Consider the following 17,964-nt stretch of genomic DNA (forward strand, 5'->3'; position numbering starts at 1 on the left):
ACACTCAGCTCTAGTCCAGTGCCACCCCATGGTGTTCCCTTGACACGTCCCCGACCTGCTGAGGCCTTAGATGAGGAGAAGGGAAGTACACTTTGCAGACAGACACACCTAGATGTCATCCCACCTTGGGAGTCCTGGGTGTGGTCTTGTGCAGATCGGCCACCTTCTCTGATCTTCAGTGTTCTAAGCTCTAAAATGCAGTGAATAATGCTTCTTTCCAGGGTTGCTGTGGTTGCCAGCCTCCAACATGGCTCTCAAAGAACCCTGCCTCCTGGTTTTCACATCCTCATGCCCCCCCACCTCTGCCATGGGACAGAACTGGTCTGTGTGACAATAGGGATGCTGTGTCACTTTCAAGGTTAGGTTATAAAACACTGCAGCTTCCATCTTGAGCTCTATGTGTGCCCTGCATCCCTCACCCCCAAGTGGGGGGTGATCATGAGGGAAGATCATGTCGTGAGAGGTCCACAGTGGGAGGCTGCTACCCTCAGCCCCAAGCGTGAGCTGAGGATCTGTTCGTCCCAGTCAGGTCTCCAGGGACCTCAGCCTCACCCGACAGCTTGCCTGTCACCTCATGAGAGACCCTGAGCCAGCGCCACCCAGCCAAGCACCTGGATTCCTGACCTTCAGAAACCATGTGAAATAGTAAGTGCTGGTTGTTCTCAGCTGCTACGTGCGGGGCGATTTGTTACACAGCGATAGCTAACTAACACAGTTAAGTAACGATGAGCAAAAACGCCCAGGATGCCCCCACCTCTGCCAGCCTGCCAAGAAACCACGAACAATCTGAAAGCAGGGACCAAACTGGCTCTCATGCCTTCCCCCAAGCTGTCCCCCCACCCCTGTGTGGTCAGCTCTCAGGGAAAGTGGAAGCAGTGGGAGGCAGGGAGCACCGAGAGCCAGGGGAAGGAGACAGAGCAGGGCCAGCCTCCCCGTCTGTGCGGATCACACTCCCCTCCCCTGGGACCCGAGTCCCTGCAGGGCCCTGCCTGGAGGACCATGGTCTCAGCAAGTTGCTCTCAGGCAAGAAGAATCTTGTGAACAGGTGACCTCCCTTCCCATCCCAGTATCGCCACCAGAGCAAGTCCAAGTCCAGTCGTTTCACACAGGCTCCAAGTCTGCAATTCCACGTGAAAGACCCCTAACCTGACACATGATGCCCGGCGGTCCTCTGCCCCCCTGGGCCTCCGTTTCCTCATCTATGCAGGGTGGCCCCGAAGGCCTTTCCAACTCCCACCAAAGAACATGCCCCCCGCCCTCCCCGCCCGCTGGTGGCCCCCCACCCCCACACCCCAGGGGTGAGGCAGGCTCGGGGAAGGAGCACACGGCCAGTCCTCACAGGCACGCACTCCCTGCGGGACAGAGGGCGTGTGTCACCATGACCACGTCCTTCTGGAAAGCCCCACAGCTCAGGTCTTTCCCGGGTTGACCTGGAGGAGCCGCATCCTCCTTGCTCACATCTCCTGGGATCTATTTTTGGCCGTGGCGGGCTTGATGTGGTGCGGCAGGCGGGTGCCGCTTTTAATTTGGGCTCTGAAGCCGGCTGAGGTCTGGATGGTAATTATGAGCATGGAGCCATTTATGGAAACAGGTCCCGAAAAAGTCAGTAATGAGAACTGACTAAAAATGCCCCAGGATGAAGCAGCGCTGAGATTCCTGGGTGGGAGGGAGCCCTTCAGGAGGCAGAACTGGGAGGTGATGGAGTCCGCGGCTCTCCCAGGACCTGGGGCCGCAGCGACTGGGTCTTGTCTTAGGTCTGAGGGGCCCCTTGGCCTCGTTACCAGTGGGACCAGCCAGACAGGCCCAGCCCGTTCGCCTCTGGGGCCCCGAGGGAGCCTGTCCTCCTTGTCAGACTGTGAACAGAGGCGAGTCCCACAGCAAATTGAGAACATGGGTCCTTCAGATGGAGGCCTGAGGTGACCTGCAAGCCACTCCCAGACCAGCAGGACACCTCAGTTCAGGGGCTCCACTGCTGGACGCTGAATCGCTGTCCTGGGGACCAGGGGCCCTTGGGAAAAGGGGCCAGACATCCCCTCTCTGGGCGCCGGAGACATGAGGGACTGGATGAGCAGAGCGCTGAAGCCTCCCATTTCCACCCAATTGTTCAGTCTCTGCCTCCAAATTGGCCACCGTCCAGAGGACAGATGAGCCAGGGATGGGGACCCTGGGACAGGGAAAGGGAGAGACTGGCAGGCTGATGTGTGGGGTCAGGGGAGGGCAAGGGGGCTGTTACAGCTGGACTGAGAAGAAAGTAGCCTTCATACTTGGTGGGATGGGGCAACCCCTGGGAGAGGGCTTCAAGGAGGGTCTCCGGGGTAGGGTGTTTACACCAGAGGGTCCAGGAGACCATGAGGATGGGCCAGGCCAGCTCAGGAGGCCTGGAAGCAGAGCCAAGCTTAAGACCCTCCTGTGGGCCCTGAGGGGCTAGGGAAGGGCTTCAGAAAGGACTGTCAGACAGGGCAGAAGATTCCAGGCTCTTAGCAGCCACAGCAAACTGGGGGAAGTTGGTGTGTTTTGAAGTCTTACTTTTTTGGTCAGAAAGAAGGGTCAGATTGTCCGGGTGACTGTAAATTTTGTTGAGGGCACAAAAATAGCCAAAGCCTATGTAGGTTTCTGGGCGGTGGACGTAGGGTGTGGTATCTGGAGCTCTAGCCTGTGAGTGGTGGGTGCAGGGCCTCAGAAGTGGAAAGGCAGAATGAGGATCACGGACATGGTGTCGGTGGCCGCCTCCTGCCCACAGAGGGCCCTTCCCTCAGCAGGAGAACCTGCAGCTGGTTTATCAGAGGCTGGAGGAGAAGGTTGAGGCTCCAATTAGCACTTACTGGTGAGTCATGTCTGCTCATTGTTCGGAGGGCCACATTAAGGTGATCCAGAAGGTAAATTCATTTGCTGCTGCTTCCCCAGACAGAAGGAATTGGCAACCCTCTCCAGTATTCTTGTCTGGAGAATTCCATGGACAGAGGAGCCTGGCGGGCTACAGTCCATGGGGTTCCACAGAGCCGGACATGACTGAGTAACTGAGCACACCCCCTAGACAGAAAAGCTGGATCAGTGATTAAACATTTTGGGCAGCTTTTATAATTTTTGGAAAACAAATATGTGCCTGTGGAGCCAGACGTAGCTTTGTCTTCTCTCTGTGCCCAATGAAGAGCTTTGTGGCTGTCCTTTCATATTTTTGCCAGTGTGTCTTTGGAACTCTTGTGTCAAAGAATAAATTCAGGATATTGCAAAAGCATGTTGCCAAAGTCCTCTCCATGGTTCCTATCAGCACCATATATGGGAATATGCACAACAGCACTTACTTATTTCCTTCTCGCAGGTCATGCTAAGCACCCACGGACAAGCCCCCCAACCCCTTCCAATTCCTTGAGCCCAGGTCACTCTGTAGTTCACTTACAATAGAAATGACAGCCTCTAGTTTACTTGTCTTGTTTGTTTCCATTCTGTCTCCCCCATTAGACTGGAAACACTATGCATGCACCATCTTTAAAAAAAAATTTAAATTTATTTATTTGACTTCACTTAGCTTCACTTAGCTTCACTTCACTGGGTCTTAGCTACAGCATGGTGGTGGTTTATTCACTAAGTCATATCTGACCCTTGTGACCCCATGGACTGTAGCCTGCCAGGCTCCCCGTCCATGGCATTTCCCAGGCAAGAATACTGGAGTGTGGGTTGCCATTTCCTTCTCCAGGGGATCTTCCCAACCCAGGGATCGAACCCGTGTCTCCGACATTATAGGCGGGTTCTTTACTGCCAAGCCACAGGGGAAGCCCCAGGATCTTTAGTAATCACATGTGGGATCTAGGTCCCTGACCAGGAATGGCCCCTGGGCCCCCTGCATTGAGAGCATGGAGTCTTAGCCACTGGACCACCAGCAAAGTCCTTTGAGTGCACTGTCTGGTTCTGTCTTGTTCATTGCTGTGTTCCCAGTGCTCAGAACAGTATGCTTTCACGTACAGTAAGAACTTGATACATTTGTTTATAAATTGCACTTGATAAATGAATGGATTAATAAATGAATGATGAGTACATTCGTTTAGATAACAATCACTCAAAATCTCCCCTTCCCCTCCACCCCTTGACCTTGGAACTGCTAACACAACCTCTCACATCTTCGCTCAAAGTTAGGAGAATGCAAGTCAAACTCATCCCAAACTCCTACTGAACAGCCATTCCTCCCAGTCCATTGCCTGACTGTTTACAAAGTTCTTTCATGACCTCGTGAGGAAAGCTGGGCTGTCTCCTCATTCTCAGTTCACACAAGAGGAGACCAGGTCCAGAAGGGGAATGTCCATTCCTGGTTAGTTCAGGGACAGGCCTGCAAGGAAGCCCTGACCCCTGGCCAGAGCTCTCTGGGCTGCCTTAGGCTGCCTCCCTGGCCGAAGCACGCTTGGTCTGCACAGTTAACAAGGGGGACAGAGGTGCCAAAAAATATTTTCTTAGAACACCAACTTTTGGAAAAATCTCTCTCCTAACTCAAGGCCACAGGCACTGAAAATCCAAAGTGGCCTCTCCCTCCCTCCCCACTAACCCTAACCCTAACCAATTTCTAATGAAAATCATTTTCCTAAAAATGTCCCACCGCCAGCGCTTGCCTGGAACAGCTGGGGCAGGCAGTTTCCTGTGCGGGAACTATGGGTTGGGGGTTGGATGGGCATCACTTTCACAAACCCACAGCACGGAAGCTGGGAGCTGAGGTCAGTACAGGGGAGCATATGTGGGCCCCCAGGTCAGTAAGGGAGGGAGGCCACAGAGCTTGGTGCCTACGGAGCTGGCAGGTCCGTGGTTGTTCCCTCAGTCCTGGATCCAACGTGAGTCAGTGTCAGGCCTGCAGACAGGTTCCCAGGGACCCACCTGTCAGCCCCCTCTGTGCCTTGGGGGCAGATACACCTAAGGATGCTTTGAGAGGGGTCCGGCACAGGGCATGGCTGGGCGACCCCTTTTCATTCTTGGGGTCACTCCCTGGAACAGCCAACAGCCTGGACCTATTTCACCCTGCAGATCAGGGCTGCTTCCATAGCCACGTAACAAAGGTGGTCTCTGCAGTTACCTAATCCACGGAAATTGTCCCCAAAGCTGTGTATGTGTGTGTCTGTAGGGAGGAGGGGACTCGTGTGGTGATATTCATGGCGAGCATCACTTGGTGAAGGTCCGGAACCCTGCCCACCACGCCCTGCCTGTGTGGGAGGACCTGGATCTGCCCGTGTTGTGCTGCCCACGAAACAGCCTGGCTCTGGGTGGGCATTTGCTGCGGGTCCAGCCCCCATCAGACGATGGGGGTTCTGTTCCCTCCTCCCTGGTCTGGGGATGAAAAGCAGCCCATCTCCTTGCCAAACACGTGTGTCCACTGGCCCCGCCCAGCACAGCTGTTTGCCCATCCCTGGACCAGGTCCCCACCGCGAGGACAGGAAGTGCTCCCACATCCGCCTCCAGCACCAGCCTGGTGACTTGTGGTCACTGAGTCCAGTAGCCAGAGAGAGAATTTTTAAAAAGACTCACAAACATGTAATTAAAATCTCAGTGTTGGTTTTAGGGGAAGGCTTGGGGCGGCTCCCACCTCTGCTTTGTGGAAACACAGATTTTTAGTGTTTGAAAGTGACAGGAGGCTAAGTGAGACGCCCTAAATATACTGTCCTGGGCATTTCCGGCAGCTGGGGAAATGTGGGGTTTACTCCACTCCTGCGGTCTCTCGCCCAGACAGTGAGAGCAGCCCCACCACCAGCCTGCCTCGGGTCCCTGCAGTCTGGGCTTTACCCTCGCCTCCACACACAGCTTCCACTCCACCCTCAGACCACGACCCCCTGCTGCCCAGAACCCTGGCCCTCCACTGGTCAGAGCACAGCCCACGCTCTGAGGCCAGGATTCCAGCCCTTGCAGCTGGACCACAGCCAGACTCACACCACGAGCCCCAGCTCCACACACCTGTGCATAGAGGTCCCCTCTGCCTAGAAAACCTGTCCTCCCAAGACTCCTTCCCGTCCTTCAAGGCCAGTCCAGGTGTCACCTCCTCCAGGAAGCCCCCTCAGATCACGCCATGGGACCCTTCAACTTCCCCCGCACTTGACACAGCATCTTTGGGAGCTGTCATCTTACCTCGCCTCTTTCTGGTCCTTTCCACATCTCCCTCAGGTCCCCCTCCTCCTTCCCCTTGTTCCTCTCCCCCTTTGCTGGGTGTTATGACTGTTTCTCCTTGCTGGTGCCATTGTCCCTCAGCTCTAGATCTTTACTAACACTGGTCCCTGCCTCTGTGGTGTCTTCTCCCTTGACATCATGGCACATCCACACTCAACCCCAAGGCCCACAAAGTCAGCTACACGCCCAGTCTCCCCTCACCTGCCATCCAGACACCAGCAGGCTCTGGGAGCCCTTGTCCCACTTGAGTGCACTCAGTTATGTCTCTTTTCTGCCTTGGGTCTGAGTCTGTCTCCCCAGAGGAGGGACCTGTCCTGTACCCCATCTGTGGGTCCAGTAGGATGCTGAGTGGGGCAGGCTGGGTTTGGGGCCCGGGGGCCAGACGTGGACGCTGCCCTGCGGCACTGCCACGTGCCGGGTGCTGAGCCAGGCTTCTCACCACACAGCTCTTGGAGCCCTCTGAGCACCCAGGAGGCAGAGCTGAGACAAGCCTGTTCTCGAGGAGGGAGTCAGTCCCGCCCAGACTGCCCAGGCCCCTGGCTCCCTCCCTGGAGCCCGAGCCTGAACCTCGAGTGACCGCCAGCCCCACTCTGTCTTGCAGTGGAGCGCGATCCCGCCCTGGGCCACCAGGAGCCCCACTGGAAGGAGTTCCACTTTGACCTGACCCAGATCCCGGCCGGGGAGGCCGTCACAGCCGCGGAGTTCCGGATTTACAAGCTGCCCAGCACCCACCCGCTCAACCAGACGCTCCACATCAGCATGTTCGAGGTGGTCCCGGAGCAGTCCAACAGGTGCCTGTCCCACACCCCCACACACATCTGCTCAAATCTCTGTCAGAGTGTCTGGTCCAGCCAGCCCTGGGGTGCATTTCCCAGAACACAGAAGGGGAGCTTCCTGGGCAGCCCACCCTCAGAGAAGAAAGATGTTTGGCCCAAGGCCTCGTCTCACCACGGGGACAGGCCAGCATCAGTCCTGGATTCAAGTCCCCACCTTGCTGTCTTGGCTGTGGGACCATGGATGGGTCACTGAGCTCCTGAGCCTCAGTTTCCCCATCTGTACACAGGCTCTGTAACATCTTTGTAGAGTAGACAGTGAGATAAGGCCTGGAAGGCACCCAGGCCAGAGCCAGGCAGGTAGATGCCCCACTAACGGTCCCCCGGTGGGCACTGGAAACACAAAGGCAGCTGTGCCGGCCCTTGGTTAATTGTTCTTTCGTGTCCACAGGGAGTCTGACTTGTTCTTTTTGGATCTTCAGACGCTCCGATCTGGGGACGAGGGCTGGCTGGTGTTGGACGTGACAGCAGCCAGTGACCGCTGGCTCTTGAGCCGTAACAAGGACCTGGGACTCCGCCTCTATGTGGAAACAGATGATGGTAAGACAGGGCTCAGCATCGAACCTTCCCCTGGGGGCTCCTCCAAGGAAGCTGCTGGCAGCAGACACAGCTGGAGCCCCCTCATTTGGCCCTGGAGGGCTGGCCTTTCTCAGTGGAGGGGACTCAGCGGGTAGAGGACGAGGGTTCCTCAGTGCGGGACAACAGTAGGGCAGGTTGCTTGCCTTTCCAGGCCTCAGTTTACTCACCTGTAAAATGAGGATTCATGCCTTCATTCATTCATTCAGCAGGTGTTTGGGGGAGAGCCTCTTTTATCCTGGCAGTGGGACTAGAAACCCTGCAGGTGGGCCCACGTTGGTGTGTCTGAGGTGCGGCAAGGGGCCGCCATGGCTGGAGCACAGAGGGCCAGGGAGCGACTGTGAGGAGGTTGATAGAAGTGGTCAAAATATAAAGTATGAAATCAGTATTATTTTATTTAAGAGCAATGGAGGCTGGCAGGATCTGATTCAGCTTTTTATAAAACAACCCTCCGAGACACTCCCCTGCATGGGGGTGTAGCCTCTCCCCCTCCTTCAGTGTGGGCTACACTTAGTGACCTGCTTCCAAGGTGTGCACAGGCTGAGGCAGTAAATTTAATTTATAGGAGAACCTCAGCAGCACCCCCTCAGCCAGGCGCTCGGGCTCCCATGAACTCCTCATGTAGCTCCCAGACGAGATGAGAACCCTTTACCTCCGTGGTCTTTTTCCCTGAAACCCAGAACCCCAGGCTGACCATGAGAAAAACAGACACCTTGAAACTGAAGAACATGCCACAGAATACAAATACAAAGACAAAAACTGTCAAGGTCATCAAAACCCACAGGAAATCTGAGAAATTCACAGCCCATAGGCGCATAAGAAGTTGTGATGACTAAGTGCTATGTAGGACCCCGGGTGGGATCCTGGAAAAAGACACTAGAGAAACTAGTGAACTCGGGTCAGTCATGGTGTTTAGTAAATAATAAGACACCAATGCTGGTTCATTAGTTGTAACAAACATTGTTCAGTCACTAAGTCCTGTCTGACTCTTTGCAACCCCATGGACTGAAGCCCACAAATCTCCTCTGTCCTCCACTATCTCCAGAGTTTGCTCAAATTCTTGTCCATTGAGTGGGTAACAAATGTACTATAGTTGTTTAAATGTTAACACTTCCCAGGGGAAACCTGGTCTGGGTGTATAACTATCTCGGTGTATTTTCTATGAATCTCAACTATGGTTAAATGAAAAGTTCATTTGTCTTACTCATAAAATAAAGACCCCCTGACTTCAGTCAGGAGAGTAGACTCTGGGGGACGGAAGTGAAGTCAGAGAGGCCCCAGAGCCTCACAGGGTCGAGGTGGGAGCTGGGGTGGGGGAGCTTGTCCAGCGGCAGGGAACGGAGGCGGGTGCTTGGAGGAGGCGCTGGTGACAGGGCTGAGCCAGTGGCTCTTTTTAACAGGTTTGGTGTTGTTCTTGCCCGAGGTGGGGACAAACAGAGGAGCAGGTTTGATGCAGGAAAGCAAGAGGTCTTCGGCGGGGCTGTCGTTGAGGCCCGGCTTGACGTCCGTGGAAATGTCGTTTCTGGACGGGGAGTGCTGGGGACACAGGTGTTGGAGCCCGTGCCCCAGAGGTGGAATTTTGGGGGGTGGGCTGCGACGGGAGTAGCGCGCCTGGGAGGAAGGGTGGCGATGGAGAGAGCAGGAGGCCGGCGCCCAGGCTTCCCGGGAGGGACGTCGCCTCGGGGTCTCCGAGTCAGGCCCGGGATCCCTCTGGTCCTCCAGATGATCCAGGCGGTCCCGCCTCCCGCCTTCGCGGCCGGGGAAGCTCGGCCCCTCGGGCCCTCGGAGCGCGGAGACGGAGCGGAGCGGCGGGAACCAGCCGGGCGGGCGCATCACGGCTGGGCGCCCCCTGCTCTGTGACGCGCGGGCGGGGACGCGCGGTTGCCTCCTGTCCCCGCCTGTCCCCGCTGGGCCCGGAGCCCGAGCCGGAGCGGAGCGGACGATGGCGGCCCTGCGGCTCCTGGCGTCGGTGCTCGGGCGCCGGGTCCCCGCCGGCCGCTCGGGGCGCGCGCTGGCGAAGGGTGGCGCGTGCGGCTTCGCCTGCAGCGCCCGCGCGCGCGTCAGGTTCTACACGGACCCGGTGAAGGCCGTGGGAGACATCACTGATGGCTCGAGGATCATGATCGGGGGCTTCGGGCTCTGCGGCATCCCGGAGAACCTGATAGGGGCGCTGCTGAAGACCCGCGTGAAGGACTTGACTGTGATCAGCAGCAACGTGGGGGTGGAGAGCTTCGGTCTCGGCCTTTTACTGGGGACCAAGCAGATCACCCGCATCATCTGCTCCTACCTGGGGGAGAACTCGCTCTGTGAGCACCAGTACCTGGCGGGTGAGCTGGAGCTAGAGATCACGCCCCAGGGCACCCTGGCCGAGCGCATCCGCGCAGGGGGCGCCGGTGTGCCCGCCTTCTACACCCCCACGGCCTACGGGACCTTGGTCCAGGAGGGAGGCGCACCCATCAGGTACTTACCAGACGGCCACATCGCCATCCTCAGCCAGCCCAGGGAGGTGAGGGAGTTCCATGGGCAGCACTACCTGCTGGAACACGCCATCACCGCTGATTTTGCTTTGGTGAAAGGGTGGAAGGCCGACTGGGCAGGAAATGTCATCTTCAGGGCCAGCGCCAGGAACTTCAACGTGCCCATGTGCAAAGCCGCCAGAACCTCCGTGGTGGAGGTTGAAGAAATTGTGGACGTGGGGTCCTTTGCCCCAGAAGACATCCATGTTCCTAACATTTATGTAGATCGCATAATACAGGGGGAAAAATATGAGAAAAGAATTGAGCGTTTAACCGTCCGGAAAGAGGATGATGAAATTTGCACGTCTTCAGATAACATAAGGACACGGATCATCAAGCGGGCAGCTCTTGAATTTGAGGACGGCATGTACGCCAATCTGGGCATCGGCATCCCTCTCCTGGCCCCCAACTACATCAGCCCCAACATCACCGTGCACCTTCACAGTGAGAACGGGATCTTGGGCTTGGGTCCCTTTCCATTAAAAGAGGAGGTGGACGCGGACCTCATCAACGCGGGCAAGCAGACAGTCACCCTTCTTCCCGGGGGCTCTTTTTTCTCTAGCGATGAATCATTTGCCATGATTCGAGGGGGGCACATCAACCTGACCTTGCTGGGAGCCATGCAGGTTTCCAAATACGGTGACCTGGCTAACTGGATGATACCCGGCAAGAAGGTGACAGGCATGGGGGGTGCGATGGATCTGGTGTCCAGTTCCAAGACGAGAGTGGTAGTCACCATGGAGCACTGCAACAAGGCCAACGAACCCAAGATCGTGGAGAAGTGCACCATGCCACTGACTGGGAAGCGGTGCGTGGACCGAATCATCACCGAGAAGGCCGTGTTTGACGTGCACAAGAAGGCAGGGCTGACCCTGATGGAGCTCTGGGACGGCCTAACAGTGGAGGACATCAAAAAGAGCACGGGGAGCCCCTTTGCCATCTCCCCGAGCCTCAGACCCATGCAGCAGGTCAAAATGTAGCCCAAGAGTGAACCTCGGTCCCCGAGCGTGCGCTTCTGCCATCACCTCCCAGGACTGCATTCCAAGGAAGCCACAGTCACATTTGTGCATTTCACCAGCATCTGGCCAGCTTTGTCCTGCCATCCCAGGCTGGCTGCCCCTGGATAGCCTAGGTTCTCTCAGGAGAGACGTGTCTTTAATTAAAAACCAGAGGAAAGCAAAGACGTTGACCTTGTATGTCCTGTGAATTCTGAGAAAGCTCTGCTCCCATCGCCCTCCTCACTGTCTGTGATATTTACATTAAATTCTATGTGGTTTGAGATGATCCCACAGAAGGGGTTTCATTGAAGTGCCTGTTGGCATGAATGAATCATGAACCATAGGGAAAGTGATGGGGGAGGAACAAATCCACCCAGAGTCTGCGTCTGGAGTTTCCTAGAACCATGAAAACATACACACGTAAATGTGAATTTGTGATCAGGAGAAATGCTGTCTTAAAGAATGACTTTCTTTTCCTTTGGCCCCTTTGACTTTCCTTTTGGACCTTTCGTTTTGTCCCTAAGATTTGTTTTCATTGTAGCCTCACCTTCTCTTCCCACTATTTTTCTCCTTCTTGTAGCTAAGCATTTGTCTCTCGAAGGGAAGCAAGAACGTCTAGGCAGCCAGTAAACTGGTCATAGGGGCAACTGAAGGGGGAGAGACTGTGAGTGCCGATATTCTGCAGGGAGGGCTCCTCTGAATAAACAGTCCAGCCGTGTGCTTCCAAAGGCTTTGGCTTAGGATGGGAGGGATCTAGAAACCTGACAGATGGACTTCAGTGGGTTTTCTCATCTCAGATCGTCCAAATCAGACACTGGACCCTTCCGCTCTGTCACAGAGCCTAAACTGGCCTTTTGTTCATACTCCCTTGAAACTCAAGAGAGGCAGAGAGGTACTTCATCCCGAATCCACAGTCTCACAAGCTAAACAGAAAAAAATGTGTGTGTGTGTGTGTGTGTAGGGTTCAAACTCAGGCCTGCCATGGAACTCAGGCTTTCTCAGTGTGGCCCTAGGGCTGCACAGGAGCTCGTGGGTAAGAACACGAAGCTCCAGCTGGTCAAGGAAGGCCTTTCGGAGAGGCTTCCCCGGATCCTCACCCTGGTGGGAGGCCCAGATCCTGCAGTGGAGACGTTGCACTTGAAGGGACAGCCACGGGGTGTCAGGGGACCGTCAGCAGGTGGGCAGGGGATGGGCGTCACTGGGTGGACGGTGCAGCACCTTCCGGGGCTTCTGGAGACGAGGACCTGACTGCCCTGGCTGTCGGGAGAAGTCTTCCAGCAGCAGCCAGGACAGGCAGAGGTTTCCAGAAGCAGAGCAGTGAGAGGGCTGTTCAGCAGTAGGAAGAAGGAAAAGCGCTGAGTTCCTAGTTCTGGTGAAGGAACAACCCGTTGGGACAAAGGCGCCAGGTCACAGCTGGCTTCCCTCCCAGGGCCCCCAGGTGCCCGGACTGCCCTTCAACATGGCACAAGGGTGCCATCCATGGCAGCAGGCTGAGGAGGGCAGGGGCTTCAGGGAGGCTCAGGTGGCACCCAGGGCAGAAAGAGGCCTTGGGGAGGGATGGGAGCGACCTTGGCCTGGCCCAGGGGCAGGGGGATGAGTGCCCGGGGATGGGACGGGCAGGGGAGCTACCATGACACCCAGACCCTGATGGGGGGGACTCAAACATGGGGGAGGCTGGACATGTCAGGGTTCCGCCTGGCCCAGAAGAGCAGCATCTTCATCCAGGTCTGCAGTAGGGGAGGGAAGGCCACAGTGTGGCCCCCATCTCTAGGCGTAGCCACACATCCTCGTCCCCTGCATAGGGACGGCGTGCCTGCTGGCTCTCTCACAGCTCAGGTCTAGAGCAGGGACTCTGGGCCCCAGAGGCTCCTGGAGTTCCTGCTCTGCTTTCTCGAAAGGGTCCTGCCAGAACCAGGCAGCCTGGGCGCCACCACCTGGACAGTCCAGGCCTGCCCTGTGACCCCCCCTCTCTGTGCCCAGGAGACCCCAATACCAGACAGTTGCACAGAGAGAAGCCTACAGTGGGCCCAGCCTTGGGTCATCCAAGGTCTCCCTGGTCCATCTATGGACAGGGCTCTCCAGGAACTCACAGGACAGGGGGCTGCACACACAGGCCCGGAGGGTGACTGGGCCGAGGTTGCCTCAGGTGTCCACTGGGGTGCTCCACTCCAGTGCCACGTAGCCGAGAGCTGTCCACCTGCCCACATCGCTCCATAGGCACCTCCTGGTGCCCTCAGGGCCTTTCCCTCTGGGGAGGGGCTGCTGTGTGTCTTGTGACTTTGCTTCTTCACAGGCCGGCTCTTCCTGTCACTCTCTCTTGTCGTGACCCAAACTCCCCGAATGGCTTCTCCCTGGGCCCCTTCAGTGTCAGCTCCTATCTCAGCAGAGTCATCTCTGCTGAGCCCTCTGATGGGCCCACTGCATGTTGTGGCAGGTGATGTCATAGGTCAAAGGTTAGTCTCTGGTCAGTTGGTTGTTGTCAACTCTGGCCCCTGGACTTGGGCGTGAAGCACAGCCATGTAAGGGCTGACCTTTGAGGCGAGCTGTGTGTGGGGCAGGCAATGTCCTTGCCACGTCGTGTGCAGTGGAGATCATGAGACTGACCCGCTAATGTGTACATTTGCTTCATATCAACATGCCTGTGTGTGTTTGTGTGTACACACACATTTATGTGCACGTGTGTACATGCCTGTGCATCAGTGTTGCAACACTGGGGTGAAATGTACGTGGAAATGGGATGCTCCACCTTGTGTTTTAAGAAATGTGACAGTGAGCTTGTAGTCACATCCCTGTGGTTTAGTCTGAGAAAATCCCATCAGGAAAGGAAATGACATTTTCCCTTTATGGAAAAGGAAAAGACAGTCTCATCTTTATGACGAGAGCCAGGAAATAAGCTAAATGTCTTAAGATGAACTAACATCTAAATATTCAGATCTACTCAAAGGAATTTTATCTATTTGAAATGTTCGTAGTTGAGACTTAAGAACCGGGAAAATGTTTAGGTGGAAAAATTTGGGGAAAAATATGGACTTCTTTGTTATGCGGAAAATTTTTTTTTAAATTATTTTATTTTGGTCGTGTGGATCTCTGTTGCTGTGCATGGGCTTCCTCCGGTTGCGGCTAGCACAGCTGCTCTTTGTTGTGGTGCCTGAGTGTCTCGCTGCGGTGGCTTCTCTTGTCTCAGAGCACAGGCTCTAGGCACACGGGCTTCAGCAGTTGCAGCTCTATGCTCACAATTTAACATGAAAAACGAAAGCCGAGAAAGAATGAAAATGGTGTATTGTAGTGCGGAAGGGGTTTTATATTTTTCCTAAGTTTCTTTACAGTTGTTTTTATATCACTTTGACAATTAAAAAACAAGAGGTCACTGGGAATACAAACAGGTACAGGAAGATAGTTTTATTGGTGGAGCTGACTTTTCCAGGGATAATCAGTGTGTTTTTCCTGTATCCTCAGGCTTTAAGCGGATGTGGGTAAAACTCCACTTTTACAAGCATCACTGCTTTGAGGCTAAAGCCCCAGTTGTGTCTCTGCCCTCAGGCTTTTCTCTTTCTTCCTTTTTAAACCACAAACCTGGTGGCTAAGAACATAAGTGGACAAGAACTTGGGCTCTGGGATTAGACGCTTGTGTTTGAACCCGACTCTGGGACTTGGGGTAAATGTCTCTGCCTGCTGAGCCTGGGGTCTCCTTCGGGGGCTTCAGGGGACATGAACACCCTATTCTTGGGTGGTGTCAGCAGAGCAAGCAGTGAGTCCGGGTCACCTCCCAGCCAGGAGCTGTAAATCCTACACCGACCCCCAGAAAGGATGGGGTGGGAGCTCGAGCCCCACGATGGAGGTGTGACCCTGCCTCTGACATCCCTGGCAGTGGGGCTCTGGGCCGTCACTGAGCAGCTCTGTTTCTGGGTCAAACAGAGCTTCACGGTCCAGGGTCACCGTGAAGACCGGCTGAGATCGTCACGTGAACGGACTGAAAGTTGTCCACCTGCGTGCCCTCAAACATCACTAATCCTCACCCTGTGCTGGCAAGGCCCCTCCCTCACCCCATAGAACTGCCTGCCCAGGCAGGAGGCAGGCTGAGGTGGGGAGGTTGAGGGGCTGGGGCTGGACTGGGGACTCGGGTCTTCAGAGGAGGAAACCCAGGCCCAGTGGGTCCCCCAAGGCCTCAGCCTCGAGCTCCTGGCCCGCCCAGAGAGGTCCCCGCTGTGTCCCCGCGCAGTGCCCACCCTCGAGTGACCCCTCTCTGCTCTCTCCATCTCAGGGCGCAGTGTGGATCCTGGCCTGGCCGGTCTGCTGGGGCGACAGGCTCCGCGCTCCAAACAGCCTTTCGTGGTCACCTTTTTCAGGGCGAGCCCCGGCCCGGGCCCCGCCCGAGCCCCTCGGGCAGTGAGGCCCCTGAAGAGGAGGCCGCCGAAAAGGACCAACGAGCTACCGCCCCCGAACAAACTGCCGGGGATCTTCGGTGAGCCTGGGGATGGAGGCAGGGACGGAGCCCCTCTGGCCTCAGCGCGGTCAGACCGACGGTCACCCCACCGCCTTTCCTGACATCCTCTGCCCTGCCCCCTGCGGAGCGACCCCCCCACAGTCTCCAGGGCTCTGAGCATCCACCCTTGCTGCCCCCGCGGCCCCAAAGTCCCTTCTCTGCCCTTGGGAATCAGCAGGCCTCGCCCTGGTCTCTGTCAGAACCAGGGGCCCCTGCAGGGTCCAGGTGTTTGTGTGAAGGTCACCCCACCAGGCTGAGCCCCGCAGGATCAAGGCCACCAGGGGCCCTTTCCTTCACGGGAGCCAGCCTTTGCTTGACCTTAATGGGAGCACATGTCCTGCGGAATGGGCATGGCAGGAGAGGTGGGGGAGGTCGGGGTGACTCCGGGGGGGAAGGAGGTGGGACCGCTGGATGGCCAAGGGCCCCCGGGGCTTTTACTGGATTATCAGGACCCCACAGGCTGAAAGTCAGGGGAGGCTGGGCTGAGTGTGAGGTGACTGCCACCAGAGGGAGCCATCGAAAGTTCTTGAACTGGGTCATGGCACCAGCAGAGCTGCAGACATGGGCTTTATGAGACCAAATGGGTTAGTTTCCCAGCATTTATTATTCAACAAACGTGCGCCTCATGGCGTCCCCCACCCTGGGAACAGCAGCCCAGCAAAGCCCTTGCGTGTCCCCGCAGACGACATCCACGGCTCCCACGGCCGGCAGGTGTGCCGTCGGCACGAGCTGTACGTGAGCTTCCAGGACCTGGGCTGGCTGGTGAGTTCCGACTCTCCTTTCCAAAATGACTGTCCCCACCTGTGTCCCAGGGGAGGTAGACCCACAGAGAACTTTGTCTTTATTTTCCTCTGTTTTCCAAGTTCTCTAAAGGGAGAAGGGAAAAGGGCTGTTTTGTAAAACCATGACTATGGAGACTGAGTCCTCAGCCATAAAATGTCCGAGCTGCAGCAGGGAAGCTGAGGCCAGGGTGGGCAGTGCCTCTGGCGGGGCTGTGACTGGGGGCAGCGGGGGAGGACGCAGCTGCGCGCTGACGGCGTGTGGAGGGGACGGAGCTCGTGTCCAGCTCTGTTCACCAAGGGACTTCAGTGGATGTCTGACCTGGAGGGGGTGGCACTCTGCCCCGGGAGGTGTCCTGAGGCTGAGGGAGGGAGGGGGCAGCCCTGAGTCATGCTGCGACAGGTGCTGGATGAAGGGCTGGGAGGGCACGTGGATGGGACTCACCTTCTCCCACTACCCCCCAGGACTGGGTCATCGCCCCCCAAGGCTACTCAGCCTATTACTGTGAAGGGGAGTGCTCCTTCCCGCTGGACTCCTGCATGAACGCCACCAACCACGCCATCCTGCAGTCCCTGGTCAGTACCGCGCCCTCCTGCCCGGACACCTGGGGGAGGGGTTCGCCCTGGGGAGGGGGCGTGCAGCCAGGAGGTGACGGTGGACTGCTGTGTCAGGGAGCCTTCTTCACGTGGAAACCCAGCCTGCACGTGCCGTGAAATCCCACGGCCGTACAGAGACGGGTCCCTGTGTGGCCACTCTGTATGGAGACCCTGCGTCCCACGAACCTGAACAGCGTGCAGCAGGCTCTTGCTGACTGGTGTGCACACATACACACGTGTGCACTCCACATGCACATGGGGGACATTCACATCCATGGGGTGGGCCTGCCTGCTGGTGGTCAGAGGCACTGCACGTTCATGACCGGTGGGCATCCCACACGACTACCCGTGCCCCAGGTACACACATGTGCACCGCATTCACTGTCGAGTTTGGCCTCCTGGGGACACACACCCTGGGGGTCGGGCTGAGTTACACACGTGGAGGTTCTGTCCTCTCCCTGCACGAGAGTCGCGGGCTGCCCTGTGCCCTTCTGGCTTCGGCTTCCCCTCCCGGTCCTCTCCTGTTGTTTTTCTTCCGGGTCCCTCTTGCTCTTTGTCTTTCTACAGATCTTCTGATGCCCTGTGTCTGGGGTAACTTTAAATGCTGGAAGTTTCTAGTAGGAACATGGTTGAGGCTGCTTATTGCTAAGTGTTTGCAGTGGCTTGTGTGTGTGTATGTGCTGAGGCTTATTTCTAGAACGTTGACCTGGGCACTCTAGTTAGAGGCTGTTCAAGGTGTTGCCAGAGTGAGAGTGAGTGAATTAAGAAAGCAGCCTGGACGCCTGGTAATGCCTCCTTTCCCAGTGGTCACGTGGGGTTTGCTGGACACCCCCTCCTCCAGGAGCCACCTTCCTTGCAGAATCTCAGGGGTGATGAGCGGTGTGTGGGCTTCTCTCTGCCCTGTGAGGGGGGCACAGGGTGATGACGGCGCTGCCCCTCCCAGGACTGGTCCCCTGGCTCTGCAGCGGCCCCGCCCCTCAGCCTCTGAGCTGTCAGTCAGCAGGAGGGAGCGCCAGCTCTGTGCTCGGTGCTGTCAAGGCAGCGGCT

General features: G+C 56.6%; 2 protein-coding genes across 2 annotated transcripts in view; both read left to right on the forward strand.

Annotated features, from left to right (window-relative positions):
* Nucleotides 1–17,964, forward strand: part of BMP8B (bone morphogenetic protein 8b) — a 30,380-nt gene that overhangs the window by 8,979 nt on the left and 3,437 nt on the right. Inside the window, exons 2-6 of the mRNA XM_061412399.1 lie at nt 6,737–6,926; nt 7,360–7,508; nt 15,320–15,520; nt 16,224–16,303; nt 16,786–16,896. Of these exons, the coding sequence (XP_061268383.1) occupies nt 6,737–6,926; nt 7,360–7,508; nt 15,320–15,520; nt 16,224–16,303; nt 16,786–16,896 (731 nt within the window). The remainder of the gene's footprint in view (nt 1–6,736; nt 6,927–7,359; nt 7,509–15,319; nt 15,521–16,223; nt 16,304–16,785; nt 16,897–17,964) is intronic.
* Nucleotides 9,410–11,249, forward strand: OXCT2 (3-oxoacid CoA-transferase 2). Its single transcript, XM_061412394.1, has one exon. It carries the CDS (start codon nt 9,487–9,489, stop codon nt 11,038–11,040), a length of 1,554 nt encoding a protein of 517 aa, XP_061268378.1. The 5' UTR covers nt 9,410–9,486; the 3' UTR covers nt 11,041–11,249.

This window comes from Bos javanicus, chromosome 3 (assembly GCF_032452875.1).
Source record: "Bos javanicus breed banteng chromosome 3, ARS-OSU_banteng_1.0, whole genome shotgun sequence".
NCBI classification, from domain to species: Eukaryota; Metazoa; Chordata; class Mammalia; order Artiodactyla; family Bovidae; genus Bos; species Bos javanicus.

Excerpts from the sequence above, each read along its gene's own strand:
- OXCT2 (XM_061412394.1), top strand. The coding sequence starts at position 9,487 with ATGGCGGCCCTGCGGCTCCTGGCGTCGGTGCTCGGGCGCCGGGTCCCC.